Here is a 25,450-nt window from a genome sequence, read left to right on the forward strand (position 1 = left end):
CGATGATCTTGAGGTCTCTTCCAACCTAGAAATTCTGTGATTCTGTGATCCACCTGCTCGCACCTCACGCACGCAGCGTCTCTGCCTCCCGCCGATGGCAGCAGCAGGCTCTGACACTCCCTGCATCCGGTGACCTGAACCGCTGCATTCTTTAACGGGCAGTCGGTCTGGGTGTGTACCGACCTCCTGGAGAGCCCACCGTGCCTGGTGGAGACCATTATCGCCTAGCTAACGACTGTCGTTAAGAGGTGTTCGTGTGGGCAGGTGATTGCTCTCCGCCCTTCGAGAACGATCTTCGACTTCTCAGGAACACAGGTGACATAAAAGCATTTTCAAGCAGAAGTAAAGGCAACTATAGTCTTGTATAAAACCACATTGCTTTCTTTGAAACGTATTCACCACAGCTGAGCTTCTTTGCAAAAGCTGTAGTGTGTGTGGCATGGTATAACGAATTCTGTTGGAAAGCAATAGGATATAGAGGAGGGATACAAAACAGTATACAGGGAAGATTCAAAACTCCCATTAGTTTTGCAGACGCCAAAAAAAAAAAAAAAAAAAAAAGTGTTTTGTTTTGTTTTTCCTGTTTGCAGTCTACATTCCTCATATATAGATTAGAAGGGTTAAAAGTTAGATTTGTACATATTTTCTTATTCACCACAATTGTTCATCAATAGATTTAAACTGCTCTAGGATCAATATGTTGTCATCCATGCAATATTAAGCTTTGACTTTCCACAGGACAATTATAGGAATGTGCTATAAAATACAATGAGGTAGGTGGAGGCCTGAAAGCAAGGGGCTAAATGATTTTATTGGAAATTGACAGATTTCTAACACATTGAGCAAACAGTGACATTGATTATCACTCAGTTGCCAGCAGCTATTGATAAAAATCTTGCTTTTTTATTGTTGCTATGAATGCTATTTACTAATAGTATTTCCAAACTTTTTTTTCTAATCTGCAATACATATTGTAACACAGAAGCAAATAAAAAGCCCTAATCATTTGCTACCACTCTGAATTTTATCCTTTTATGACTTTTGCCAGACATCTATATATTCACATTGTTCATAATCAACCTTCATAATCTTGTTGCTAAAAGAGGAATTTTATCTGAGCATCAGAATGTATCTATAATCATCCTGCTGTTACCCATCCATAACAAACACAAGCACCACTGCTGAATGTATGTTACAAGTTGCATATAATCATCTCCTATTTAATGAGATACATTAATTTTCTTCTTTTTAACATATAATGATATACTCAAAGCTATCTAACTTGTTTATTTTCACCACTTCTGACTGGTTAACAGTGTGATGCCCTTCCAAAAATATCTTTTAGTGGCTGAAATTTTATTTCTCATTAATTGTTTAGTTAAAACAGGAGACAGAATGGATTTTATATTGTCTTTGGTATTGATTCACTGTGCACCTTTTGAAAGTTTGGGTCTGAATCTCTGTACTTTAAAGTTCTTCTAAAAATGGATCCTTGAAGTAGCAGTTGTATAGATGCCATGAGAATTAAATAATAGCAGGAAAATAATTTTAGATTTCTGAATGAAGTATATGAAGTGAAAACAGACAAGATTTTTTTTTTTTTTAGTGAAATTACTACTTGCATGAGAGACATATATATAAATATTTTAGCAACTTGGATTAAAACATATTAGCAAGAAAATTAGCATTTTTATATGTAAAATAATTTAAAGATGGGCAACTTTTCTCCTATGTTACTTTTTCTTGACACACATGGAACAGTGAAAGAAGTAAATAACAGGTCTTTTTCTCCTAAAATACATATTTTCTACATAACAAGAGTTAAGTAACAAACACCTGACAAAATGGCATCTGTTCCTTTTGCCTCCCCGCCTTTAGTGGTCAGCTGTAGCTGGTTTGAGTCATGAAACTGAAAGTAGACTAAGCTAACGCATTTTCTTGGAAAATTGAATACATTTCTTACAGAATTGTTTTGCAGCTCAGACTGAGGTTTCACTGGTCTTGTTTCTCACATTATCCTTATGGACATCCAGCATAAAAGAGCAGAAGGCTGACAAAGAGATATCAACAAGTTCAAATGACTGATCTAAGTTAATAGACTTGTATTCATTCCAGTCCCTATCTTTTATAATAGCTGATTCTTTAAGTGGTTAATTCATGCTCTGAGAGAGCATAGAAAGGAGACAGCAAGCAGAAAAACAAGCTCACATCTGTAAAGAAAAAAAAAAAAAAAAGAAAAAAAGAAATAAATAAAAAAGAAATTGAAAAGAGTAAAGTAGGCCACTTCTTATAACTGGAGTGTTCTTGTGACTTTTTCTAGCTCCTCAGCTTGTAAATGACACCCATTTAAAAATTTCATAAATTCACACATCTTTTGGAAGGAACATGTAGAACTGAAAGAGTCTAAAGTATACCTTACAAAATACCTCAGAGTTTTCCCATCTATTCATGTTTACTTTTGCATTTGTAGATAGTTATGGAGATATCATACTATTGTACTCAACGAGGTCTGCAAATACTATATAGCAACAGTGTGTATATGAAAATATACTGCCCTGTTTGACATTGCATAATAGTAGCTAATTAATGCTAATATACCAGTCACACAGCAACAAAAACTGGAATCAGTTTTCTTTATCCGACATTACAGTGTAAGTGTGCAAGGGAGCAGAATTTCATTTATGATACTGGTAATAAACAATTATCTTTTTTGGCACTTGGTCATTTCAATAACTATTTTGCATGTTTTCATAATGATTTATATTATTTGAGGTATTAAAATTCCACTGTCTATAGGAAAGGTTCAGTCTATATCTGAAAGCAGTCTGTGCTACTCCTACATTATTTACCTGTGGATTGAACAGTGGGTTGATTGGCAATGGATGAGAATTTCTTCCCTCACCCACTGTGGCTTGTTTCTACAGCTCTTCTGCTAAGTCCTTCTTTCATTGTCTTAATTTAGTGCTTTCCCATTTTTCCACTGGCACTGTCCTTTTCCAGCTGAGAACCTGGTGCCGTCTACATGCTGATGAATTGTGGCTGTTCTGAGTGGAAGTGACTGGGAAAGACAGGGTGGTTTACTCATTTTCTTCTCTGGAACATCCCATAACAGTAGCAGAAGAAAATATTCCAAACAATGCACACAATTTCTTCTAGTCATGCCTTGGGGTGTGTACCTGCCTTACTGATACTGGATTTCGTTAATCACAGGTGTGTACAGGAGATAAAAGATGTATTTCTGTGTTGATACAGCAAAGAGTTATAGCTGGTGTTTAAGCTGAAACCTTAAAGCAGATTTTTACTGCAAATTTAAATTTTAAGGGAAACTAGGTGCTGAGGATTTGTTGGGGAAGAGATTATGCTCTGGGGGAAAGAAAGAATATATCATTTCACTGCTACAAGGATTCTAGCTGCATTTCCTTTAAAGCCAAGGATGCACTCAAGCCAGAAACCATAAATTTCTGTGGAATTTCAGATTGGGACTGAAGCAGAAAAATAATGTCACCCCCCTTTATATGTCTGTGGAGATTAAAGAGGATGTTACACTTGACCACATGCTACAATGTGTGATGGTTGTGGGTGGGCTGCAGCCCATTCTAAACCCATATTTATAAATCTGGTTTATCACTAATATTTCTAAATTTAATTTTTAATTTTCAGGTGAGGCAACATTTTTTTATCAGTTCTCTCAATGTATTCTAGTTTTGGCATGTAAATGCTATAAACACAGTTGTAAACATTAGGTACCTTCTCCAGGCCTCTTCCCCCAAACCTCCTTTTGCATATCTTTGCATTTAAACAACCTTGATTCACTTACTCTAATGTGAGAGTCATGATTCAGATCTTCATTATGGGCTTCATTTCAAAAACATTAGTTCTCTTTTGCAGTCAAACTGTACAACATTAAATAACATATATCAGAAATACTCGCATCAAGGGAATTTTGTTCTATTCCATCCATGTCCTGCTGAGTTGATGACTCTGAAGTGTAGGTATCAATCAAAAGCACATAAATATCTCAGCACTGGTTGTGATATAATATTGTGTGTGGATGGGGAGAGAGAGAGAAGACTTTACAAGCCTCTATAAGTAGTAATTTGGGATCATTCTTGAAGTTATTATTTAAAATACACTTTTATCTGATGTCTACCCTTGCAAATACTAAGTTTATCAAAGTGATGAGTATGTGTACCGCCTTCCATACAAGACGTTATTGCCTGTGATCAATTATATTCTAATACAACCATCACTGCTGGCTGCAAGCAAAGCAACTTTTTTTTTTTTTTTTTTTTTTTTTTTTTTTTTATGTAACAATGAAGTTTTTGTAATCCAAACTGCTTTATATTCTGTTTCAATCTGGACAGAAAATGAAGCCAAATTCAGGTTGCAATCAATCATCTTAAACACACCATCTTAAACACAGAGAAACCTGTTCAAGATATTTTTTGCTAGTTTGTGTATGCTATGTGCCTTTTATTCTTGACCTTACTGTGTAGAATCTCATGAATGTACATGAATAACAGAATTGCTACATTATTAATATTACCAGTCATATCACTGCTAATTAGAATGCCAGTTAAGTGCTAATATTTGCAAGAGCACTGATTCACATTTCCTTTTGCCTAAATTTAGTCAGAAGTTGTTTTTTATTGTTGTTGTGTTATCAGTTCTTAACCTGAAAATATTTTATAAGTGCGAGCTGTTTTTCCATAATTTTTATGCACAATCCCTTCTTTCCTTCACATGAATGTTTTTTGTTGTTGTTGTTGTTTTTTTGTACAAACAGTGATAGTCACATCATCATGGCTTTGAGAAGGTCCAAGATGAAAGACGAGAATTATAGCTAAAAGTTTTGCTTTTACATGCTGGCATACTGCATACTGCACTCTTTTCTGCACTGAAATTATTTACATACTGCACTCTTAGTGATTCTTTAACCAGCAGGATCATCCCTGTTTTTTTTCTGCATGATATCAAGTCCTGTGTTTGTGTACTTATTTATTTAGGAATTGTATTAGGAATCTTCCGGAGAAAATAAATATCACTAGCTCTGAAAACTCAAAATTGGTGTTCTGACCGTTAAGAGTATATTAAGAAAAAATTCTGTCTTAAGAGCGTGAAATATGTGTACACAGACTTCTGAGCATTTGCTGCTTTCATGAGGTGCCTGTAGGACTGGCAGGTTCAGCTATTACTGCTTTTTATTTTGAAGCTTTGTTAGTAATGTTGCTGCAAAGTTCATAGTATGGCAGCTAGTCTCCTGCAGTCTTCCTCTTCCTTGGTATCTTACTCAGCCAGTTTGCATATAGAAAATTCTGCCAACTTTTCTTGTCCTTGTTACTATGTGTAAAAATGAAATCTACATTAGGGGATTTTAGGTACAGATCAGCAACATGTCTTCTGAATATACAAGGAAAGGTTTAACAATTTATCTTTTATCAAGACAGTATCTAACCATATGTTGTTGGGTTTTCTGCCAGTTGAAGAGGAACTCTTGGACAAGATGATTTTGAACTGTAACATTTTGGCCATGTTAAGAATTGGAAAAAAATGGTGCTGTGGATGGGAAGTCTTGAGTAGATCTTTTATTCTTTTATATAAACATTTGTCAAATAAGCATTCTGCAAGACAACAGACTAACTAATCTAATTCAGTGTGCGGCAAGTCGGATAAATGTCTATTTAGGTATTTTCCAGTTCTCCTAAGCAGGTGAAGCCTCCATATCTCCCGATTTTTTTTGCATGGCAGTGCCTTTTACCCTTCTACAACACAGCAACTGCTGTCTGGCATCTCATCATTCCACACCTCAATTACTCCAGTGTCCTCCCCTCCTGCACTGACAAATGCAGTACCACCCCTGCTGTTTCAGTTCAGAAGCCTACCACAAAGTTCATTTTCCAGCTTCATTATTTTAACTGTATTTCTCTTCTCTGTTGAGTGCCTTCTCCTCATTAAACACAGACCGCTTCTCTTTAATTGTAAGGCCCTTCTTCATGAGTCATTTCCAACCTTATCACTATCAAAATGTCACTTCCTCCTTTTGGTTCCTGTGTTGCTAGCCTCTAACACCCCCAAAACACCTTTGTGCTTACTCTGTGCTGCTTTTCTCACCTTGCAGAAGTTTCCCATAAGCATCTGCAGAACTAGTGTTGTCTTTTCTCCAGCCTCTCTTTAGAAATCATTTGTCATCATTTCTAGAAAAAATGTTTGATAACCAGCTACTGGCATGCTGAGATCATTGCTGGGGTGTTTTGTTTCTTTATACCTTCTATCCCTCTGTATTTGAATGGCAAGGTGTTCGCATCAGGCAGACTCCACTTGGTCTGTACTTCTAAAGCATTGATGCCCTGTTTCATCACCTGGACTTCTAAATGCAAATAAACACAATTAAAACAGGATTAAAACTGGTATTCAGTTCTGAAATGGATCAGTAATCTTTTTTTTTTTTTTTTTTTTTTTTTTTTTTTTTTTACTGTGCTTGATTAGACTGTCTGTTCTTCTCCTGACAGTCTCTTTGAGTTTGTCTTACTGTTGTGTTTTCTGCTTAGCACCATGGAGTAGCTCGTTCAGCCTGCAGCTGTGCCTTTGCTGCCTGGTGGGATGAGTGGGTCCCATTGTGCCCTTCTCCAGGGGAATCTACTGCCTCCTTATGTGCTGCTGGCTACAGTTCAAGAGGCTGACTGCTAGGTATATCACTTCTGTGAGCTGCAACTAGAATGATACCCTCATTTCCTATATTTCAATATAAAGAAGAAATCTAAAGAAGTTTGAAGGTTCAGGAGCAGATGGCAGGCAACTTTTGTAGCAGGCCCTGTCCATGGGGCTTCTTTCAAACCTTTCAACAAGTGTGGTAGAGCCACGGCCTTATGTTATCCCTCATGGTGTGCAGTGAAAGGATATATTTTGGACAATCCTGCTAGTTCATTACTGGTTGACTTACTGAATACAAATATAGTTTAAAATTGCAGGAGGAGTTCACATAATTTTTAATCAATATCTAGAAGTTACATGGCTAGCTCATGCTTTTACTTTGCAGTTCTATGGTTCACAACACAGTTGTCTTGTTAAGAGCTGTATAATTATTTCTTCTTTCTGAGTGCTGTAATAGAAAACTCTATGTTTTTTTTTTTTTTTTTTTGGTCTGTTGGTTTGTTTTTTATTTGTTTGTTTGTTTTTTTAAAGTGAAAAGCAGTTGCTACAAATGATCATTGCAGTATTAAAGCTAGATAAATTGAACAGATGAAGTAGTCAAAGACTGGCAAATGGAAGTTACTCTGATAACTCATTCAAATATTTGTATTTACTCAACAATTCTGAGGACAGTAAAGCTTTCTGTACTTTGATTTTGAACTACAGCCCTTTGCATGTGTGGGATCTTGATTAGTATGGAGGTCTAGCTACATCCCATCAAACTGTACCCTCCAATTGACAGACATAAACATTACTTAGCAGCTAATTCATCTCACTGGCCACCTGAATAGCCTCTCAGCAATCCCTGTTTTTTATTGATAACATGGGTAACCTGAGCTCCTTTTTTTCTAAAATTCCTAAGTTTGAGAGGTAGATAAAGTGGCTTTAAAAAAAAAAAAAAAAAAGTGTTTTGTTCTTAAATGAAAACAGATTCTGACATCACCACGTGACTCCATGAGCTAAGGCTCTGCTATCTTGATGTAATACTACAATGAGGAGTTTTGGCAACACTAGTGGTAGCCCCAAAACTAAGGTCTCTTCAGTGGCAGAACTTTTTGACCCCAAGAGGGGAATCCATAACCTATGTGTTATGATATTTATTAACTCTACAGCTACCAGGAGAATTATAACATCTCCAAATAAGACTCACACCAAGCAAAAGCTTAATGGGAAGCTAGCAAAAATATTCAAGTGACAATTCTTCCCAGCATGGTGCAATTTAATACATTCTTTACTTCCATAGGACCCAGGAAGCTGTAACTGATTACAGTTTACAGCCAAAGCCCTCTCCTGGGGTTTTGGAAATTGGCAGCTGGCATGTACTTTATTTTTCAAATGTTGCTTTGACAGAAGAAAACCACATTTTATGTAAGCCACAGACCTTGGAAAAGAAATCCTGAGCATAATTTTTTGTTTGCAAGTCATGTCTGGTTTTGCAATTCATTGATTTTGTAATACAAAATGTAAAGGTTGTCCTGTGATCAAAACCCAAAAAGTCATTCTTGTAGGGAAGATCTAAATGATTCATGTCACTCAGATGCAGATTTAGATTCCTTCTGTCTGGATACAGATAGGCAGGTAGCCTAGGGGAGTTCTCTCATTGAGTTTTTCTTATAAAACATCATCATACTGTTTTCCCTCTAACAGTGACTTCAAATAAAGTGGGCTGTAATTGACTTTTTTTTTTTTTTTTTTTTTTTTTTTTTTTTTTAAGAGAGTGCTATTAGCCCTTGATAGTCATTTTCTGAGAGTTCCTACTGGTTTGAGTCTTAGCTCTACAGAGCTAGATTTGGCCTAGGTACATGCAAAAAGCATCATTTTAGGTGCAAGGGCTACTTTATTGGAGAAAATACATGTGCTATCAGCTTTTTCAGCCACCTGAGACAGTGTCTGTGTCAAGGCTTTAGAAGTCAGAAATATTCAACCCAAGGGAGGAGCCCATTTCAGAAGTCGCTTCTGAAAGATGCAGAGGAATTGGTGGCTGTATTTCAGTATAGTCATCATCAGATGCTTAATTTTCACTCATGAATACCCTTTTTCCACTTCACTGAAACTATTTAACATCATGCTTTAATCTAGCATATATTTAAGTGTTTTTTTTTTTTGTTTGTTTGTTTTTGATTGAGAGTTTATCCCAGGCAGAACTGCATCCTAATAGACTGGATGAACGCAAACTCTGTCCAAAACTGCTGTACTACCAGTTCATCTGGAGTAGTAGCTGCAATAATTTGGAGCAGAACACTGTCATTCAGCTTTAGTTCCTCCTTCAAAGGAAAAAAAATCATCAGACTATTACTTTGATTTTTATAAATATGGAATAGCAGTGATGCTAGTTTGTCCAGTCTATCCGCCTAAATCCAGGAGTATATAAGTAACTGTATTGATACAATCCTTTTTTATTATTATTATTTGGTAAAGTAGAATACCTAAAGTCTCATATGCTGTGCAGTGCTAGAGACACTACAGTACATGCCAAATAATGAAGTTGAGCAAAGAGCTGGGTTTAATTGAAACATGGGATATGGTTTTCACAGAATTTTGTTTAGGTGTCCTAATGGATATTGTTTGGGGAATAAATAAATAAATACTATTCACAGGCAGTCAACCAGTAAGGAGGAATAGAGAATGACAAATAGCTTTTGTTTATAGCAAAAAGTGACTGTTGGCTAAGAAGTAGTGTTTATGGTAATTGAGGTTTTACAAGGAAATAAAATGTAGTGGGGAGCACAGGGGGTAGCTTTTGCAGTGAAGCAGGTAATGAGGAGATCTGTGTAGGCAATTCCTGATTAGCATCTACTGTTTCAACAGCTGAGGAACATGAATTGCATGTAAATGCCTGCACTAGGGTGTAGCAGGTATTCCCTCCAGCATGCCACCAAGCCTTCTGGTTTTCAGTCTCCCTGACCCCTACCATGATTTGAAATCAGCAGAGGGGAAAGGAGAGTAGTACAAACAGCAGCCACCTTGGAACAGGGGGAGAAAAAAAAAAATGTGGCAAAGGAAAAGCTGCTGTTAAGAAATTTCCTCTCATGGGTATTTGGTGCCTCTAGTACAGATTGTATTTGCATTTCGGCATATGTACATAAATACATCTGTGGACATCGGTGGTAAAGAAGTGGTGCTGCAAAAAGATGGCCATTGCACACATCAGAGAATATATCTTTCATTTTTCGGTGTTACTTATAGACCCTAAGTGTACTTGCTCACACAGTCAAAGCGACCTGTTTCAGGGCAGGTTCCCAGATTTTTTCCAGTAACTGCTTTTAGTGTGCTGTTGGAGAAAATACGCTAATTCTTTTTATTTGAAGCTAAAAGTTAGTCCATAATTAAGAAAGCTTAATCGCTTAAGACAGCATTGCTTAGAGGTGGTAACTTAAGCCATGACAATACAAATACTGTATACCCCAAAACATTAGAAGAAAACTTGTTTGTGCGACATGTGACATTTAGTACAAATACAGAAGTGTACTTCCATCTCTGCTTTCCCATGTGGGGAAGTGTATCTTTAGGCACTTAGATTTCCAGAAAGGAAAACCGTTAAGACAGAAACAGCTGTGAAATTCTTAAAATATATAGGCAGCTGATGTTGGACTGCAGATCCTGAAAACATCTGCTGAGCGTTAACTGAGTATTGCAAGGAGCCAGTAGAAGAAAGAGAGAAGTAGAGAAAGAAAAATATACTGTGATGGAGAAGAGAATATATATTTCCATAATTTTATTTCTTAGGAAAGATAACTGATAGTAATATAAATAAATAAAAAATAAGATTTATTTTTTTTTTTTTAAAAAAAGGAGGATTTAGGACTAAGAAGTTTGTGCTCTGGAGGCTTAGCAAACCATCTTCCACTTTCCTACTTCCACTTTCTCCTTTTATGATGGGATTATCATCCACAGCCTTCAACAAGACATGACCGAAGACTGAAAATCTGTCTATATTCACACAGAATCCCATTTTCTCATGATAAAAAGTGTAAATTAAATTTAATGTACATTAAAATATGTAATTTTATTTGGTTATTAACTTGCTTTTTTGTTTGTTTTTGATTTTTTTCCCTAAGGACTTTGGTAAACTGTCCCAATATATGTTTACATTCTTTATTTTACTATTGTTTTACTACTTGTTTTATTTAAATTTAAAAGAACATGGCTATTGAGCTCTAGAAGTTTGTGCTTAGGTTAACCTTAATAAAGAGTTCAGAACAACTGCTCTGTTACCGAACGTGACTTGTGGAAACACTAGCAATATTGAGAAGAATGCTGAGGATGTCAATAGGAATTATATTTCTTTGTACAGAAATCTGTACATGAAAATAGTGTTCTCCTGTGGTGTTACAGACCCAAGGCCTACTCTAGGAAATATATTTTATAATATGTTGGTAACAGCAATTTTTAAGCATTAAATATTAGTTGTAAACCATAGAGGGAGTTTATTGCATTTATTACACCTGCCAAGTATGCTCAAACTGAACAATTGTTTTCTCATCAATGTTATTTTAGCACAGATTTTCTTAATCAAGAAAAAAAAAAAAAGAGATATCCTTGCAGAAAAGTAAGAAATAACTATGCCTATATTTTAAATAGTGTTTTTATGTTTGTGCTTCTTCCTCTGTATTTGAAGATATACAGTCCCTGTTGCACAAACAGGGAAAGAGAGGCATCCATGAGAAGCAAAACAACTTCATCTGGAGGTCATCTAGAGGAACACAGATCTTCTGGTCTCAAAACAGGGCCTATTCTAAGACATATTAAACTAATCAAGAGGTGTTCATGAGTTAACAAAACAGAAACATCACTTTAGAAATATTATTTTAACATTTACTTTTCCTCCCACAGGAACTTTTTACACCGGAGTGCAAATTCAAGGAGTCTGTTTTTGAAAATTATTATGTAATCTACTCGTCCATGCTCTACAGGCAACAGGAGTCTGGAAGGGCCTGGTTCTTGGGGCTGAACAAGGAGGGGCAGGTCATGAAAGGAAACAGAGTAAAGAAAACAAAACCAGCAGCTCATTTTCTACCCAAGCCATTGGAAGGTGAGGTTCAGTCCATCACTAGCAAATCTTCCTATAAATTCCAGGAAAAGAAGAGGGGATGGTTTCTAAAATAAAAAGGTTTCTAAAAGAAGAGGGGATGGCTTCTTTTGCGAATGTGTGTGCCACACACAGGGGCCGCTCCAAGTGACAGTCTCCAGGATTCATGGAGCAGATTTGTGCTTCAGCATACTGATGCTAGAAAAGACTGAAGGTCTAAAAACATTCTTTCAAGGGATAAGAGGTGATTTTGCAAGAAAAGAACTATTTTGTGGAAGTGCTTTGTGCTGTCTTTAAAATATTCTCTTGCTAGCAGCAAAAATTCTTGTGAGTCTTGCAGTGAGATAATACTCTTCATTAATCAGAATGAATTAATGGGTATTGTAGGATAGTTGGGAGTTATAACTGGAATGGATGAAATGTCAGTATTCCAAGGTAAAAACCTTCTAATACAAAACACAAAGGTCTGTTTATAAAATAAATCATACTGTATTACTTAGCCAGTTGACGTAATGCACATAACATGTGTAAGTAGGCCATTAAACAAAGGTAGAAGCAAATAAAAGTCTTACTGATCTTACACACTAAGATGGTGTCACACGTTCCTTGGAAAACTCATTCATTTATGTCCTGGAAACAGAATTTATGATCAATCCTATTTATTCTACAGGCCTTTTCTTACCTGTTTTGCTTTTTGTGTCCTGTCCTGGCAGCACTTCAAATTTCACTGAGATCATTACTACACAGAGCCTAAGTCATTCTGAAAATTATTTCATTACTTAATATCTTAAGACACACACAAGTAATACTTTAGTTAGCAGTCTTATTTTTCGTTTAATATTTTAACTGAAAGTTTTAATTAATGGATCAGTTTGTTAAAGTTTTTAGATTCTTTATGATGAAACTCTGAACAATCCTGTTTTAAATTCATTTTTGAACTCAGGCTGATGCTTTTGTGCTTCCCTTGTTTTGCAAGTTTTATGTATTTCCATAAGCTTTCTATTCTATTGACATTTTATAAGTCAACCTCTGTAAATTATAAGAACTGTAGGGGAAGAACCCAGTGCATTTTTAAAAGCAACGTCCATTCATATGGATTAGGAAAGAAACAACCTTTTCCTAAATGTTTGGATGGTTAGATGCTTCCAAAATAGCCCAGTCAAGTTATTAAATATTACAGCTCTTCTATGTTCTATGTTATTCTTACTTTATAGTTTCATTTCATGTTATTTGACTTAATACTTTTTGTAGGTCACAGTGTTACTTCATCAAGCTCTTGAATTAACCAGAAAAGTGTCCTAAACACAGCTGTGGGGGCTCACCCTGAAGACAATCATATCCAGACTTATGTACTCTAGAGAAAACATTTAATTTCAGACTTCCAGAAGCCATAAAAGGATTTAGATTATGGTACTGGAAATGTTAGAACAAGTATTTGATTAGTTATCAAATTTCATATTTATTATGAAATCCCACACCATCAAAGATTAAGGCCTGTACTTTGATGCTCCTGCCTCCTACTCTAATTAGCCAAGGAATGAAGGGATTGTGCTCTCTATAGCAGCACACATCCAGCCCCCAAATCACAGTGTGATGATTAATTCCTTTGACTGCTTTGATATGTCTTTTAACACTGCTCTGATATAAATAAATATTACTGAACTAAGGCGCAAGTGGAAATATTACCTGATTCACTGACATGGAAAAATAAATTGAATGATCCAAGAGCATTAACCATTAAGGCAGCTTAATGCTGGAACTGTGTAGTTGAACACATGTATTTTCCTCAAAGGATTTGAAGTGGTTAGATAAGGACTGAAGCCCAGAGGCAAAGTTTTAATTCATCTAAGAATTCTGTTAATAGTTAATTTGGAGTTTTCTACACTTTGTTCATTGAAGATAAGTAGATCCTGCATATGGTTTTGGAAAGGAAGAAAACCCCCAAACTTCATTCATGTAGATTCTGCAGAACACACCTGGACACTTCTTGAGTGCAGACCTCAAGGGATCATGGCCAAGGTCCTCAGATTTGGGAACCAGATGTACAAATAACTTAGCACAACTGTACCCAAGCCTAGTCTTGCAATGTAGGACTGAAAAAGGACATTTAAGTCTAGACAACTCATAACATTTTACTTCTAAAAACTCATAGAATATTTATTTAAGGGTTGTAGATGTGTGTATATAAAAATACATGTACATTTTTATGCCTGCCTCATGCAAAGATAGAATGGTAGTTTTTAATTTCTGAGGCTTCTATAGTTTACTTTTTAACAGGCAAGCTCTGTCACAGTAAATAATTTCCCTTGCATGCAAAAGAAATGTGGAGTATATTAAAATATTATTGTAGATAATTAATCTTATTTGAGTTATGTTCTTAAATGAGATACATCCTTAAGAATGTCTCTCTTTTCTTTTTTTTCTTTTTTTCCTCAGTTGCCATGTATCGAGAACCATCTTTGCATGATATTGGAGAAACAGTGCCAAAGGCTGGGGTAACTCCAAGTAAAAGCACAAGTGCATCTGCAATAATGAATGGCGGCAAACCAGTTAACAAGAGTAAGACGACATAGCCAGATCCTCACAGGTGTTGTGACTGACTGAGTCCCGAGTACAGTTGAGCAATTTATCCTTGCCGGACTTCCCCTCTGCAGTGTCTGTGGATCAGCTCGCAGCAAGTACTTGCGCGTTGCTGTTTCTGAACTGAGTTGTCGCAAGCGGATAAATCTCAACATGTAGCTCCCCCCACAACAAGAAGACACCTGGATGAACCAGCTAAACTCAGACCATGGAATGCCCTACCAGATATTGGAATGCCTTTTTAATATCTTTTCTGTGACTGTGACACTTCATGTGAATGACATACTTCACAAGTACACTTGATACCTTGCCTGCTGACAATTACCCATAATCCCTTTTTGAGTCCAGTTTCAGCAAAATCCATGTGTTTAAGTTCTATTTTGTAGCACACAAATAATCAAGTAATTTCTAGGTAGATGCTGTAAACCTGTGCTATTATGGATTTCTCTTCTTCCCTTTTTTATAAGGCTGCTCGCTCCACTGTCTGTGACCTTTTGCAGGGATTGTGTTTCTCTATAACTTAAGTGTTGCCAGTGGCTTAGTTTTGAAAGCAATCAGGGAATCAGGAAGCCTTCAAAAATCTATTATTACAAATTATATCTATAAAGAATAGGATTGTTGTCTCTGGCTTACAATGTTGATCAATGTGAATACTCTTTAGTAACAGATACTGTGCTTCTGAGATTGGCATTATAGTGGAGGGAAGAGTGTCAAACACAACCAACAAGTTTTCTGAAACATGTGTTTGGCATCCCCCTATAGTTTCTTTGTGTGTGTGTGTGTTTTATACATATCACAGGCTTACTGGTAATGGTAACATTTGCCTTGCCCAGCGAGCAAGACCCACTTGTTTTTGGGAAAGTGGGTCCAAAGAATTTTGTAGGCCTTGTAGGCCTGAATTAAGGCTCATTTTTCATCTACTAAATCTTCATTGTTTGAAAAACAACCACCTCCAATAAACAAAAGAAGTTAAAATTAACCAGAATTGCGCTACCTAAATCCATTTCAAATATAATCCTTTCCTGTTTTTAAGGAACAGAACTTAATGCCATTGTTATTTTTGGCTGATTTCCACATCTACTTAGCAAAGCATGGGCAAGGATGTTGTTGTGTTCTTTTTTGCAGCACCAATGCAGAGGGTAGTTAAAAAATATAGTTTAATATTTCTGGTGTTTTAAAATAAAAAAGTTTTAAAACTGGACATATTACAAAACTTTATTTTTATTTTTAGCTAAGCATGCGAAGTCCAGTCCTATGTATCTCACTGATATTCCAGTACGTACCTCTACCCAGCTTCCTAGGATAATATGCCCACCAAATTGCTAGATTGAAGGTGCCTTGCCTTGATCTCTGTCTACTGTACTTTCTCCTACATGAACCTAGAAGAAATCAAAAACATTACAAAATTGAAGCCTTGGAACATATTGTGAGAAACACTATCACCACTTTGAGTTTGTCACTTCTGAACAATGAAACTGATGTTAGGGGGAAAAACGATTTAGACAATACCACAGAGATGCCACTGAAGTGTTACATACTTAAGTCACATGCTTTCAGAAACTAAGAATGTGGATCTCTGATCTCTGTATGCTTACTAAGGTATTTGTTTCTCAGAAAGGGCAACAAGGACCAAACTGTACCTCAGTCTGGAAAACTGTGTGACAACACTCTCTTGGCCTCTTGCTGTTATCTTGATATTTAAAGACAAAAAAAAAAAAAAAAAAAAAAAAAAGGAAATAATCCATTCCTTTTTTACTATTGTATTTCTTGCAGTTTATTTTATCATGTCTTTGTGCTGAAGTGTCCCTAACAGAGACCACTGGTTATTTTAAACTTCCTATCTGCTCAGCTAAATAACTGATCCAGTCTAAATGAAATTTTCATGCTAATTTTCAAATGTGTTCTGTTTTCATATGCAACATTTAGCGCACTCTTCAAGGGAGTTGCTATAAAGCTGCTAAATTCTGATTTCTTTTTTGGTAGGCCAGACTTCTTTGTTTATATATGTAATACGAGAACAGCAAGCGAACACTTGATGTTGTGTCTTTCCAGGGAGGGAATGAGTCAAGCATGAAGCCATGCTTGACCATGTACAAAGAAAACAAAATAATACAAAACTAATTTAATGCTGTGATAAAAATGTAACTTAGACTGTGCCCTTGCCTGCTAGCACTAAATGTGTGTGTGTGGGAAAAACAACACTTTGAGAAAAACCTTGGTGCACCCTTCTCATCCCACCCAGTCCAGTGGGATTTGTGCACCATCCCTGAGAAAACAGAACAAAACCAAAGCAACTCACACGATGAGTTGGTGGTTTGCTTTGCATCAGGAGGACCCATGGGAGGCAGCAGCCTTGACACTGTCCTATCTGCTGGGTCTCCGAGGAGAAGCAATTCACAATTATTTTGAGTAACCTAATGCAGCTAAAGGCTATATTCTCTTTCTCTCTCTCTCAACTCATTTTTTTTGAGAGCTCATGAGGAGGGAATACATGTGTTTATGTCCCAATCCATCTGTCTTTTGACTCTTGCCAGTGTAAGAGCCTGGGGAGAGACAGGACTGGAGAACTGGCTAAGTTGTGCAAGGAGCTTCTGGTTCATAGCCTGATGCTACATAAGTATGATTTTTAACATTAAACTTTCAATACCAGGTAATTATAATCTGAGAACCAGTTTGGGGGGCGGGGAGGGGGGGTACAATTAAGGTTTGGTTTAATTTTTGTAAGCAGTTAATACATTCTGGAAATGCACCATAATGTTTTTAATTTATATTTTTGTTTCTAAAGTCTAAATTAATGTGTGTTTAATCCAATGAATAGATGTCCTAATTTTATTTATTTGTTCTAGTCTGTTTTAACATTAGCAAAGGTGTCTTTGTGCTTTGGTTCCTCCATTTAATTTTGTCTCGTCTCATCCATTGCATGGGAGAAGGATGGCAAGGATGAACTGCATGTAGTAGGTTATGTGTATCACAGAATTGTTGGTCTGTATTACTGAATTTACAAACATACATGCAAAAAGTTTGTCTTCATTGTACTGTTTGTGTTTAATATTATTTGTTGTATACACAGATTCAACATGATGAATAAAACATTTATATGAAGGCATACCGAAAAACATCAAGAAAGTTTATGTAAGAAGTAGACTGTGCAAAACATCACTGCACTGGCCACAGTTTGGTGAAACTTCATGTAAATAGGCTGGCAAACTCAATTCTCCCCTTTCACCATGCCAAAGAAAATTTTAGCTCCTTAATATAATACCTCTCTTGCTGCTCTCCAGAATGAGACTTCGCCATTTTGTTCCCTCCAAAATTAATTTTGCTGTTAACGTGAAAGCTGTTTCCACCTGTCTGTTACTACTAACATACTGTATAGTAAACCTGATGGAATCAATTTGTATTTACAGATTGAGTGTTTTGTACTTACATGTCCACCTGTCTGTGAATTTGCAGCTTCTGCATGCTTGCTTTGTATTTTGTTCCTCTTTGGGTTTTATCTAACATCACATAGGCTGTTTGCACAGCAGTCTAACTTCTTACAATTTCATAATGCACATAAGTGTTAATGCTGCACATAGGCATCTCTATGTATTTTTTTAATCTGCATTTCAACTACAGTTTTATTTGGCAAAATCAGTGACACCTGCACAGTTTTACAAATCCAGTTTTAAGTAGATATGAAACACTTCAACAAAGCACTGTTCTGTTGTACTTAAAATATTTTATAAATACACAAGCATCCTTAAAAGACATTATAGAGCCTATAGAAAAGTGTCTATAGCTTTTAAATTATTTGTAGTTGACATAATACAGCTTTTGCTTCATATGATAGGTTTTTTAGCCACTCTCAAATCATATTTTTAATATAATGTCATTTTCATAAACTTTAATGTGTGTAAAGTTAGGTTGGTCCTTAATAAACCATCCCCAAATATAAATATAAAGCAATTCACTTTGACTGTGGTATATGCCTGAAACAACGCTCAAGAACTCTGGCCTTTTCTGAACTTTTTCTTTTGTTTTAAAAACGCTGTAAGTGATAGGTGTGAAAGGAGGAAGTTTGGTCCTCACGTTAAAAGCGTGTCTTACTGATCCATCTCTTTATTGATATAAATAAGAAATTATTCAGCTCCATTCAGATGGGAATGCAAGTGAAATTAGACAAAGTAAGGAGGTTATCTTTCTTTTAAATGCCCCTTTTGATAAACTCATATACTGTGCAATGCATTTTAAAATGCATAATGACAGTTTTTGTGTATGATTTTTTTTGTGACTAATGCAAATGCTGTGATTTATTTTTAAAGATGTAATAAAATCTTTGTTCTATTACCTAGTGACAAAAATACTCAACTTAGATTTTTTTTTTCATCACAGTATCATTTAGCTACAATGTAAGATGTCATTCTGTCAAGAAACCAGGACAGTGCATCAGAAATGTCAAAGCAGGTACAGGATTAAATGTTCCTGTATGTGTTTCTGTAAGAGTGTATGGCCAGGGAAAAAATGATCATGAGAAGGTTAATAATTACACAAGCAAATCAATCCACAGCTGTTTTATGGATGATTTTACTGATGTTATATACAATAGGCATACTCCTGAAAGTCTACTGTAGAACTGTTCTGCACACTTCTGGATTGTGTTCTTTCTATCAGAACAAAGCAAGGCTAGAGTATCATTGTTTATAAGCTTTAATGATCTATCCATAATGAACTCCCCATTTACCCAATTTGTTTTTACCACCTACAAGCACCTTTTGCCACTGGCCTTGGAAGCAAGTTTTTACATCCACCACATACAAAGAATCAGTCGGTATGTTTCAGTTCCTTGCACCACTTCCCGCTTTTAGTGTTTATGTATCTGGAATTCCTGTCACAGGGAATGAGGTGTTAAAAATCACAATTTATTAATACAGCTATTATTTTCACATATGTGGAATAATAATCTTATTTCTTCCGTTCTCATTTTTCCAGTGAGGAAATGAGCCACAAAACAGAACTGCTGGGAGTCCCATCACCAGCTACCTCAGCATGAAGGGGGTGGGAGGAATGTTCAAGCAACATAATAAGAAACAGAATAAAAAGTGGAAAGGAAAATATGTATTCATTATATTTTAGCAGTCTTAGAAAATATTTTAAGGTTTATAGTGATAGCACCATTTGGTTTGATAATTTACATTTTTAATTAGCCACTGACAGTAGTTGACTTAGAATAATCTAATGTTTTTCCATATATATCTTAACAAAAAATGTGGATAACACCTTTGAAATTCTATGGCCATGTAATCCACTCAACAGCCAAAATGTTGACTTTGATTAAAAAAAAAAAAAAAAAAAAAAAAAGCAAACAAACAAAACAAAACAGAATAATCTTACACTCTTTAAGTACATAAATTTTAAATGAAAGCAAACTATAAAATAAAATACATAAAACAGAACATTGTAACCCTCTAAAGAATTATTATTATTATTTTTTCCTGTGGACATGAGTACTTGGTATTCCAAGGCTGATCTATGGTACGTATAAATAAATCTGTTTGTCATACCGGGAAACAAGTCAAAATCATCCAATGAATCTAGAAAGCATTTGATTATTACAGAATCACAGAATATTTCTGTTATTACAATACTAAATACAAACGGAAGGAAATCAAATACAACTTTGTATTTTTCATTGTTTGCTCTCTGACTCAGAAGAAAAATGTATATGTGAAAAAACACTAAGAGGATTGTCAGCAGTATTCATAAATACAAACAAACTCAACAATCTGTGTTATCTAGATACCAGGGCTGACAAAATGAATATATGTTAGAACTTAAGAAAATATTCCTGTTAAGCAGTTTAAGGATTATAAGTATAAAATATAAATAATTATTTCAAGATGAATTTTACTTTGAAGTTTCTTAATACTGTATCAATACATTTTAGAACTCTGCCTGATATTTTGGTTATCTAAAAAGAGAGCAGTTAGCAGCTTTGGGATACATGTCTTGTTATTTATGTGCATAACTCCTATGTAAGTTATGTATGGTTATTTGGTGATATTACTATGCCTCCCTGAGAACATAGGTTTCACAAGCTTCACTTTTAGAAAGAAAGAATTTGGGTTAAGGAAAAAAATGGGAAAGATAAAGCTACATGTGAAGGGGGAATAATGAAAGTGACTAAATAAATTCCTTTTTTTTTTTTTTTTTTTTTTGCATTTTATTATATGTTCTGTACCATTGTATTTTCCTATTTCAAAATTGTCCTTTCTAAAAGAAAACAGATTTTGAGATGAATAATGGAAATACCTTTTTCAAATGATATTATAGTTCCCTTATTATTAGTCATATATCTCTTCAAAAATCAGGACCTTGGCACCTAAACCACAATGTCAATTTGATATTAAAAAGAAGTATTTGCAAAACATTTAAGCAATTTCTTGCTCAATCATGACTTCACAAAATGTAAACACTTTTGAAACTAAAATGTATGTATTTTTTTGCTCTAAGAAATTAAAGGGCTGCCAAATCTACATGTATTTAAAAAAAAAAAAAAAAAGAAAAAAAAAAAAGAGACTCATATGTAAATAAGTTAGGGAAGTCCCAATAGTTGTGCATTGTTCATAACTCAATGTGAATTTCACACTGAGCATATCATCATTGGAAAATAAAAATAAAATTTTTGTTCATACCACTGCTTTGTTTGTATTTACTGTATCAAAACTTCAATTACTTTGTTGTCATTGTTTGAGCATCTTTGGTGGAGACCTGACTACCGCACACCACATCTGATTTTGCAAGTCAGTTGACCTTCAGGCTCCCAACTTCTTTGAAAACAGTGAAATTCAATGATTACTGTGTGTGACAGCGCAATCTGTTCCAAGCAGTGATTTCTAATAGCATACAGAATTGTCATCCTAAAAGTTATTAGTATAATAAAATTTCATTTGCTTTACTTTCAAAAGGACTAGGCAGTTATACATACATAAAACAGTATGAGAAAAGTACATGTGAGTTGCAGGTTATATATTTGGAATAGCTAATCATACATTTATTTCTTTATTAGTTTAATTCCTTATACTTATATAGGTTATGCATTTGAAAGTATTGTAGTATGTAGACTGGATAACCAACTTATGACACTTTAACAGAAACTAAGAAGTTCTTTTGCAGACAATGGTTTCTTCAAACATTTTGGGTTTTCAGCCTGTGGTTGTCATGTAACTGAACATCAGTTATACAAATACAATTCTTAGACTAAAAAAATAATGTTCTGATAAGCTTCTTTACTGCTTCTTCTGGATCTGGGGAATAATCAGGATGGTTAGAAAGAAAAAAGGGTCAAACAAAGTATTTGATAAACAGTGTAAAATTAATCAAATTAAGTATTTGACAAATACTTAACTAGTGTTGTTCTTATACTGCAATACGGTTGCATACTGATACAGAGGGCTGACAACCAAATAGATAATGTAAAAATAAAAGGCTTTCTCACACTTTTCCCCAAAGATTGCTTTAGAAATAGGCATTAAGGGTGTAATCTCAGCCCCACTGAAGTTACCAAAACACTGTAGAGGGCCAGGTTTTTTTATAATTTCAGTGTTTAGAGCTTGGACTATCCTGCTCCCAAATTATTATTATTATCAGTTTTCTCATTCATTTCTTTAAGGAGCAGACTATCACATTACTGTTCCAGAGTATTTACACCCATGTGTATGTGTGGGAATGCACACCCACACACTGATTACTTCCAAATTAAATGTTCTAGCAGCCTAAAGAACAGTCAGATAAACAGACATACAAACAAAGAAAAAAACAACCTCTAAGTCTCTGGTGTCCTTTGTTAAGGGTATTCTGTTCCCAGCCAGATTTCACAAGCATTTCCATTCCATCCTTCCCAGCATTCGCAGTTTCCACAGTTACAAATACCATTGCCTAGAACAGAATGAATAAAGAATGAATAAAGGGCAATTACCATTATTGAAATGTGCTACATCAGAATGTGTTTTATGAGGAGCCATGTTAAAAAGCCATAAGTAGCTGCATTGTTCCTTTATCATTCCCCCAACTTTTTTTTTTTTTTTTTTTTTTTGTGGAAGGAAGCAATTATTCTACCATTGCATTAAGAAGCCACCTCAGACTCTCAAACCCACGTTTACATAGAATTAATAGGCATTCTCTCAATAATGCCATCAGCAGAATTGCAAATATTGTAATTATGCCACTGCTATTTGCACCCAGCTGTTGAGGCTCACTGTTCACCCTGTATGTTGAGGTACAAAAATAAACTTTTTTTTTTTTTTTTTTTTAATGATGATGCATAAAATGTTACAAACAAAATAATAACAAAAACATCCCTTTGAACCTGAAAAGCTTTAAACCTAAATTCTCAGAAGTGTTATACAAATATTATCAAGCTCTCTATCAGATGAAAAATGCATTGGTACTGTTTTACGAAAGGGAAACATTAATTACTGATACCTATATTTTGATATTATTTCAATAATTTTCATGGCTCCTGGATGTTCAGCTGGAGACCTCTACAGCCTGGGTTTCTGATGTGAGATGCTCTTCCTACCAACTTTATGAAGATCTGTGAATGGCCACTGCAGCTACGAATCAGGCTTTTGTTGCTTCTGTACTGGCTACTTGCCCCAGTAAAGGACCCCTACTAATTGGGCTAGCTGGGATACCACATTTGTGAACACAATTTACTACTGTCAGCCTGACTCTAATCATCTCACAGATTTCCTCCACAACTAATAATTGCTCAGCAAAGATTTTCTAAAATTAAGATCTGTAACAGGAAGCCGCCAGCAAGTTAATTTAACAATTCCCTTGTTACTTCTTGTCACCAGATTTGTCATGAGGGTTTGCTGGCAGCCTGCCCAATTTTATTTGCATCTGCCACCTGAATACTTGGACAATGTTAGGGTGACATCACTTTAATCACTGGCCATCACGTCATAAGAAAACTGTCAGGTATTTCAGCCTCCCACTGGGAAATCTCTGATTGAAGGAAGATCCCTTAACTAACACCTCTAAAGATCATCAGCCAAGTGAATGTTTTCTGTGACATAAATATATTCGCATCGAAAATCCATCACAAGAGCAAAAGTTAAAGAAATCTCATGATGACAATGCTGCCACTGTATGTTCTTTGCCAAAGAAGAGTAAATTGTAGTCTACTACAATGGAAATTGTGGATGGATTTCATAGCTGGTTTACTTATTTAAATTCATACTCAGACTTTCAAATGTTGATTTGAAATCTTAAGTTGATTATCACACTGCATGAAGAAACAATTACAGTGTGTTTGAATAACCCACAAATGCACTTCCTCCATCAGTGGAGAAAGAAGACAGGCTTTGTCTAACAATTCCCATCAGCGCTGTTTGTTTCTTAGAGCAATTAAGTGTCAGCCCGTACTGCACCTGTGCAAATGAGACCATCATGTTTGTCGCAGTCTCTGTCATCACATTCACAGAAATCGCCCGAAATGTACCATTCCTGTGGTGAACAGATGCACTTTCCACAGTGGCAGGAACCTGAAATCACAAAGATTATTACTCACAGTCAAAGAGCACTGTCATTTTCAGGCTAGAAAATAACATCCCCAGACATGCGTGCACACACGTGCACACACGTGCACAAAATTGCTACCTAAGAAGCTATTGTATAAAAGAAAATAATCAAGCTAAAAGCTTTTTGAATAAAAGGATTCTTTCAAAGTGACCCTGAGTATGGCAGGACGTTCCTCCTAATGCTTTCATTCTGCTTTTTCACTTAATCAGGACTCACACTTTGAAGCTTTCCTTTGGTTTCTGAGACCTACAATCAGGGCCACTCTTCCCAGAAACTGTTCTCTCTCTCTCTTTTTTTTTTTTTTTTTTTTTTTTTTTTCTGACTGGAAAAAGCTCAAATTGTCCTTGACCCCGTTACTGAAGGGAATAAAATCATACCAAGAAGAAAATGGCCCTCTCCATCTAATGCCCTTAGGGATGCGTCTACAGAAGACCCAGAGTCTACCATTTAGACCCAAAAAATCTTTATCATCACAAATTACACTGCTCCACCTCCCATGGAATAACTAAATATTTTCTCTAGGCCAGGAAGTGTTTGTGCACATAATTATGGTTCAGCAGTTTGCCTATTCCTGCAGAGTACCCCAATGCCCCTTGTTGGGATAAGCTGCTCTCCTCCTCTCCAGGGACGTCAGGTTGCACCTCCCCAGGCAAAGGAGGGACTCTGTGGTGACATTTGGGTAACACTACCCCTAACCCACCAAGAAGTGGGGTGGAACCAGAAACCTCCCTTTAAGGAAAAACTCAAGAGACATCCCTATCTTCAGGAGAAGGTTCAGGGCTCTGAATCTTGAAAAAGGACAGTTGCCCCTGGACAATCATATGTTGAGAAGTCTATAGTTTGAGAAGGGTCTGAGAGAAGTTTTTCTGCAACTATAAATGCCACTGGTTATTTCCTCCTGGATGACTGCAACATTTGGCTGAAGAAAGATGGCTTTTATGAAGCCCATCTTCAGCTGCTGGAACCTCCTTCTCTATACAGAGTTCAGACACTTAAATGCCAAGGTGAGGAGCTTAGCAAAGAATCCTTTGAGCAAAAATTCTTTTGTGGACCTAGCAGTCAGAGGACATTACAGCACACAGCAAAACAAAACTATACAAAAAAGCTCTAAAAAAAGAAAAACCCACCAAATAAATGATAACAAAGAATACATTTGCAACTTTCATTTATGGGATGTGGAGTTTAAAGTGACCAAATAAGCTGTTGACCTTTAACAAGACATACTTATGAACGAGTTAGATACTGCTGAAAATCACACCTTTTTGCAATATTTCCAGAATGATTACAGCACAATGCCACCAATTTCTTTAATGCATTGTTAAAAAAATTATATAGAGAGGGAAGCTTGATTCCGTCAAAACATAACTTAAACAGAATGCATGGGTTACTTAACAGGGGCTGAGACGCCTTTCCATTCCTTTCACTGACCTCTGAATAAAATCCATTTTTTTTTTCTTAAATGTGGATTTGTTTGACGTCAGCCAATTTTCCCATTTTTTCCATAAGCGCTAAAGTCTCTCTGATCACTGAAACTTAATTCTTTAAAACTTCAGAGCAGCCTCAGCAGAGTGGCTAATTTTTTCA

General features: G+C 35.8%; 2 protein-coding genes across 7 annotated transcripts in view; one reads left to right on the forward strand and one right to left on the reverse strand.

Annotated features, from left to right (window-relative positions):
• The window catches only part of FGF14 (fibroblast growth factor 14), a 410,996-nt gene extending 394,964 nt beyond the window's left edge, over positions 1-16,032 (forward strand). For all 6 annotated transcript variants that reach the window (XM_035318587.1, XM_035318608.1, XM_035318596.1 and 3 more), the window contains 2 exons: positions 11,524-11,722; positions 14,156-16,032. In XM_035318587.1, coding sequence (XP_035174478.1) covers positions 11,524-11,722; positions 14,156-14,292 — 336 coding nt within the window. In that variant the 3' untranslated portion in view covers positions 14,293-16,032. The remainder of the gene's footprint in view (positions 1-11,523; positions 11,723-14,155) is intronic.
• Positions 16,033-19,867: 3,835 nt separating this feature from the next.
• ITGBL1 (integrin subunit beta like 1) overlaps positions 19,868-25,450 on the reverse strand; it is a 147,671-nt gene continuing 142,088 nt past the window's right edge. Inside the window, exons 10-12 of the mRNA XM_035318578.1 lie at positions 23,716-23,829; positions 22,102-22,216; positions 19,868-21,585 (exon numbers count right to left, since the gene is read on the reverse strand). Coding sequence (XP_035174469.1) covers positions 22,125-22,216; positions 23,716-23,829 — 206 coding nt within the window. The 3' untranslated portion in view covers positions 19,868-21,585; positions 22,102-22,124. The remainder of the gene's footprint in view (positions 21,586-22,101; positions 22,217-23,715; positions 23,830-25,450) is intronic.

This window comes from Oxyura jamaicensis, chromosome 1 (assembly GCF_011077185.1).
Source record: "Oxyura jamaicensis isolate SHBP4307 breed ruddy duck chromosome 1, BPBGC_Ojam_1.0, whole genome shotgun sequence".
In the NCBI taxonomy this organism is placed as follows: Eukaryota; Metazoa; Chordata; class Aves; order Anseriformes; family Anatidae; genus Oxyura; species Oxyura jamaicensis.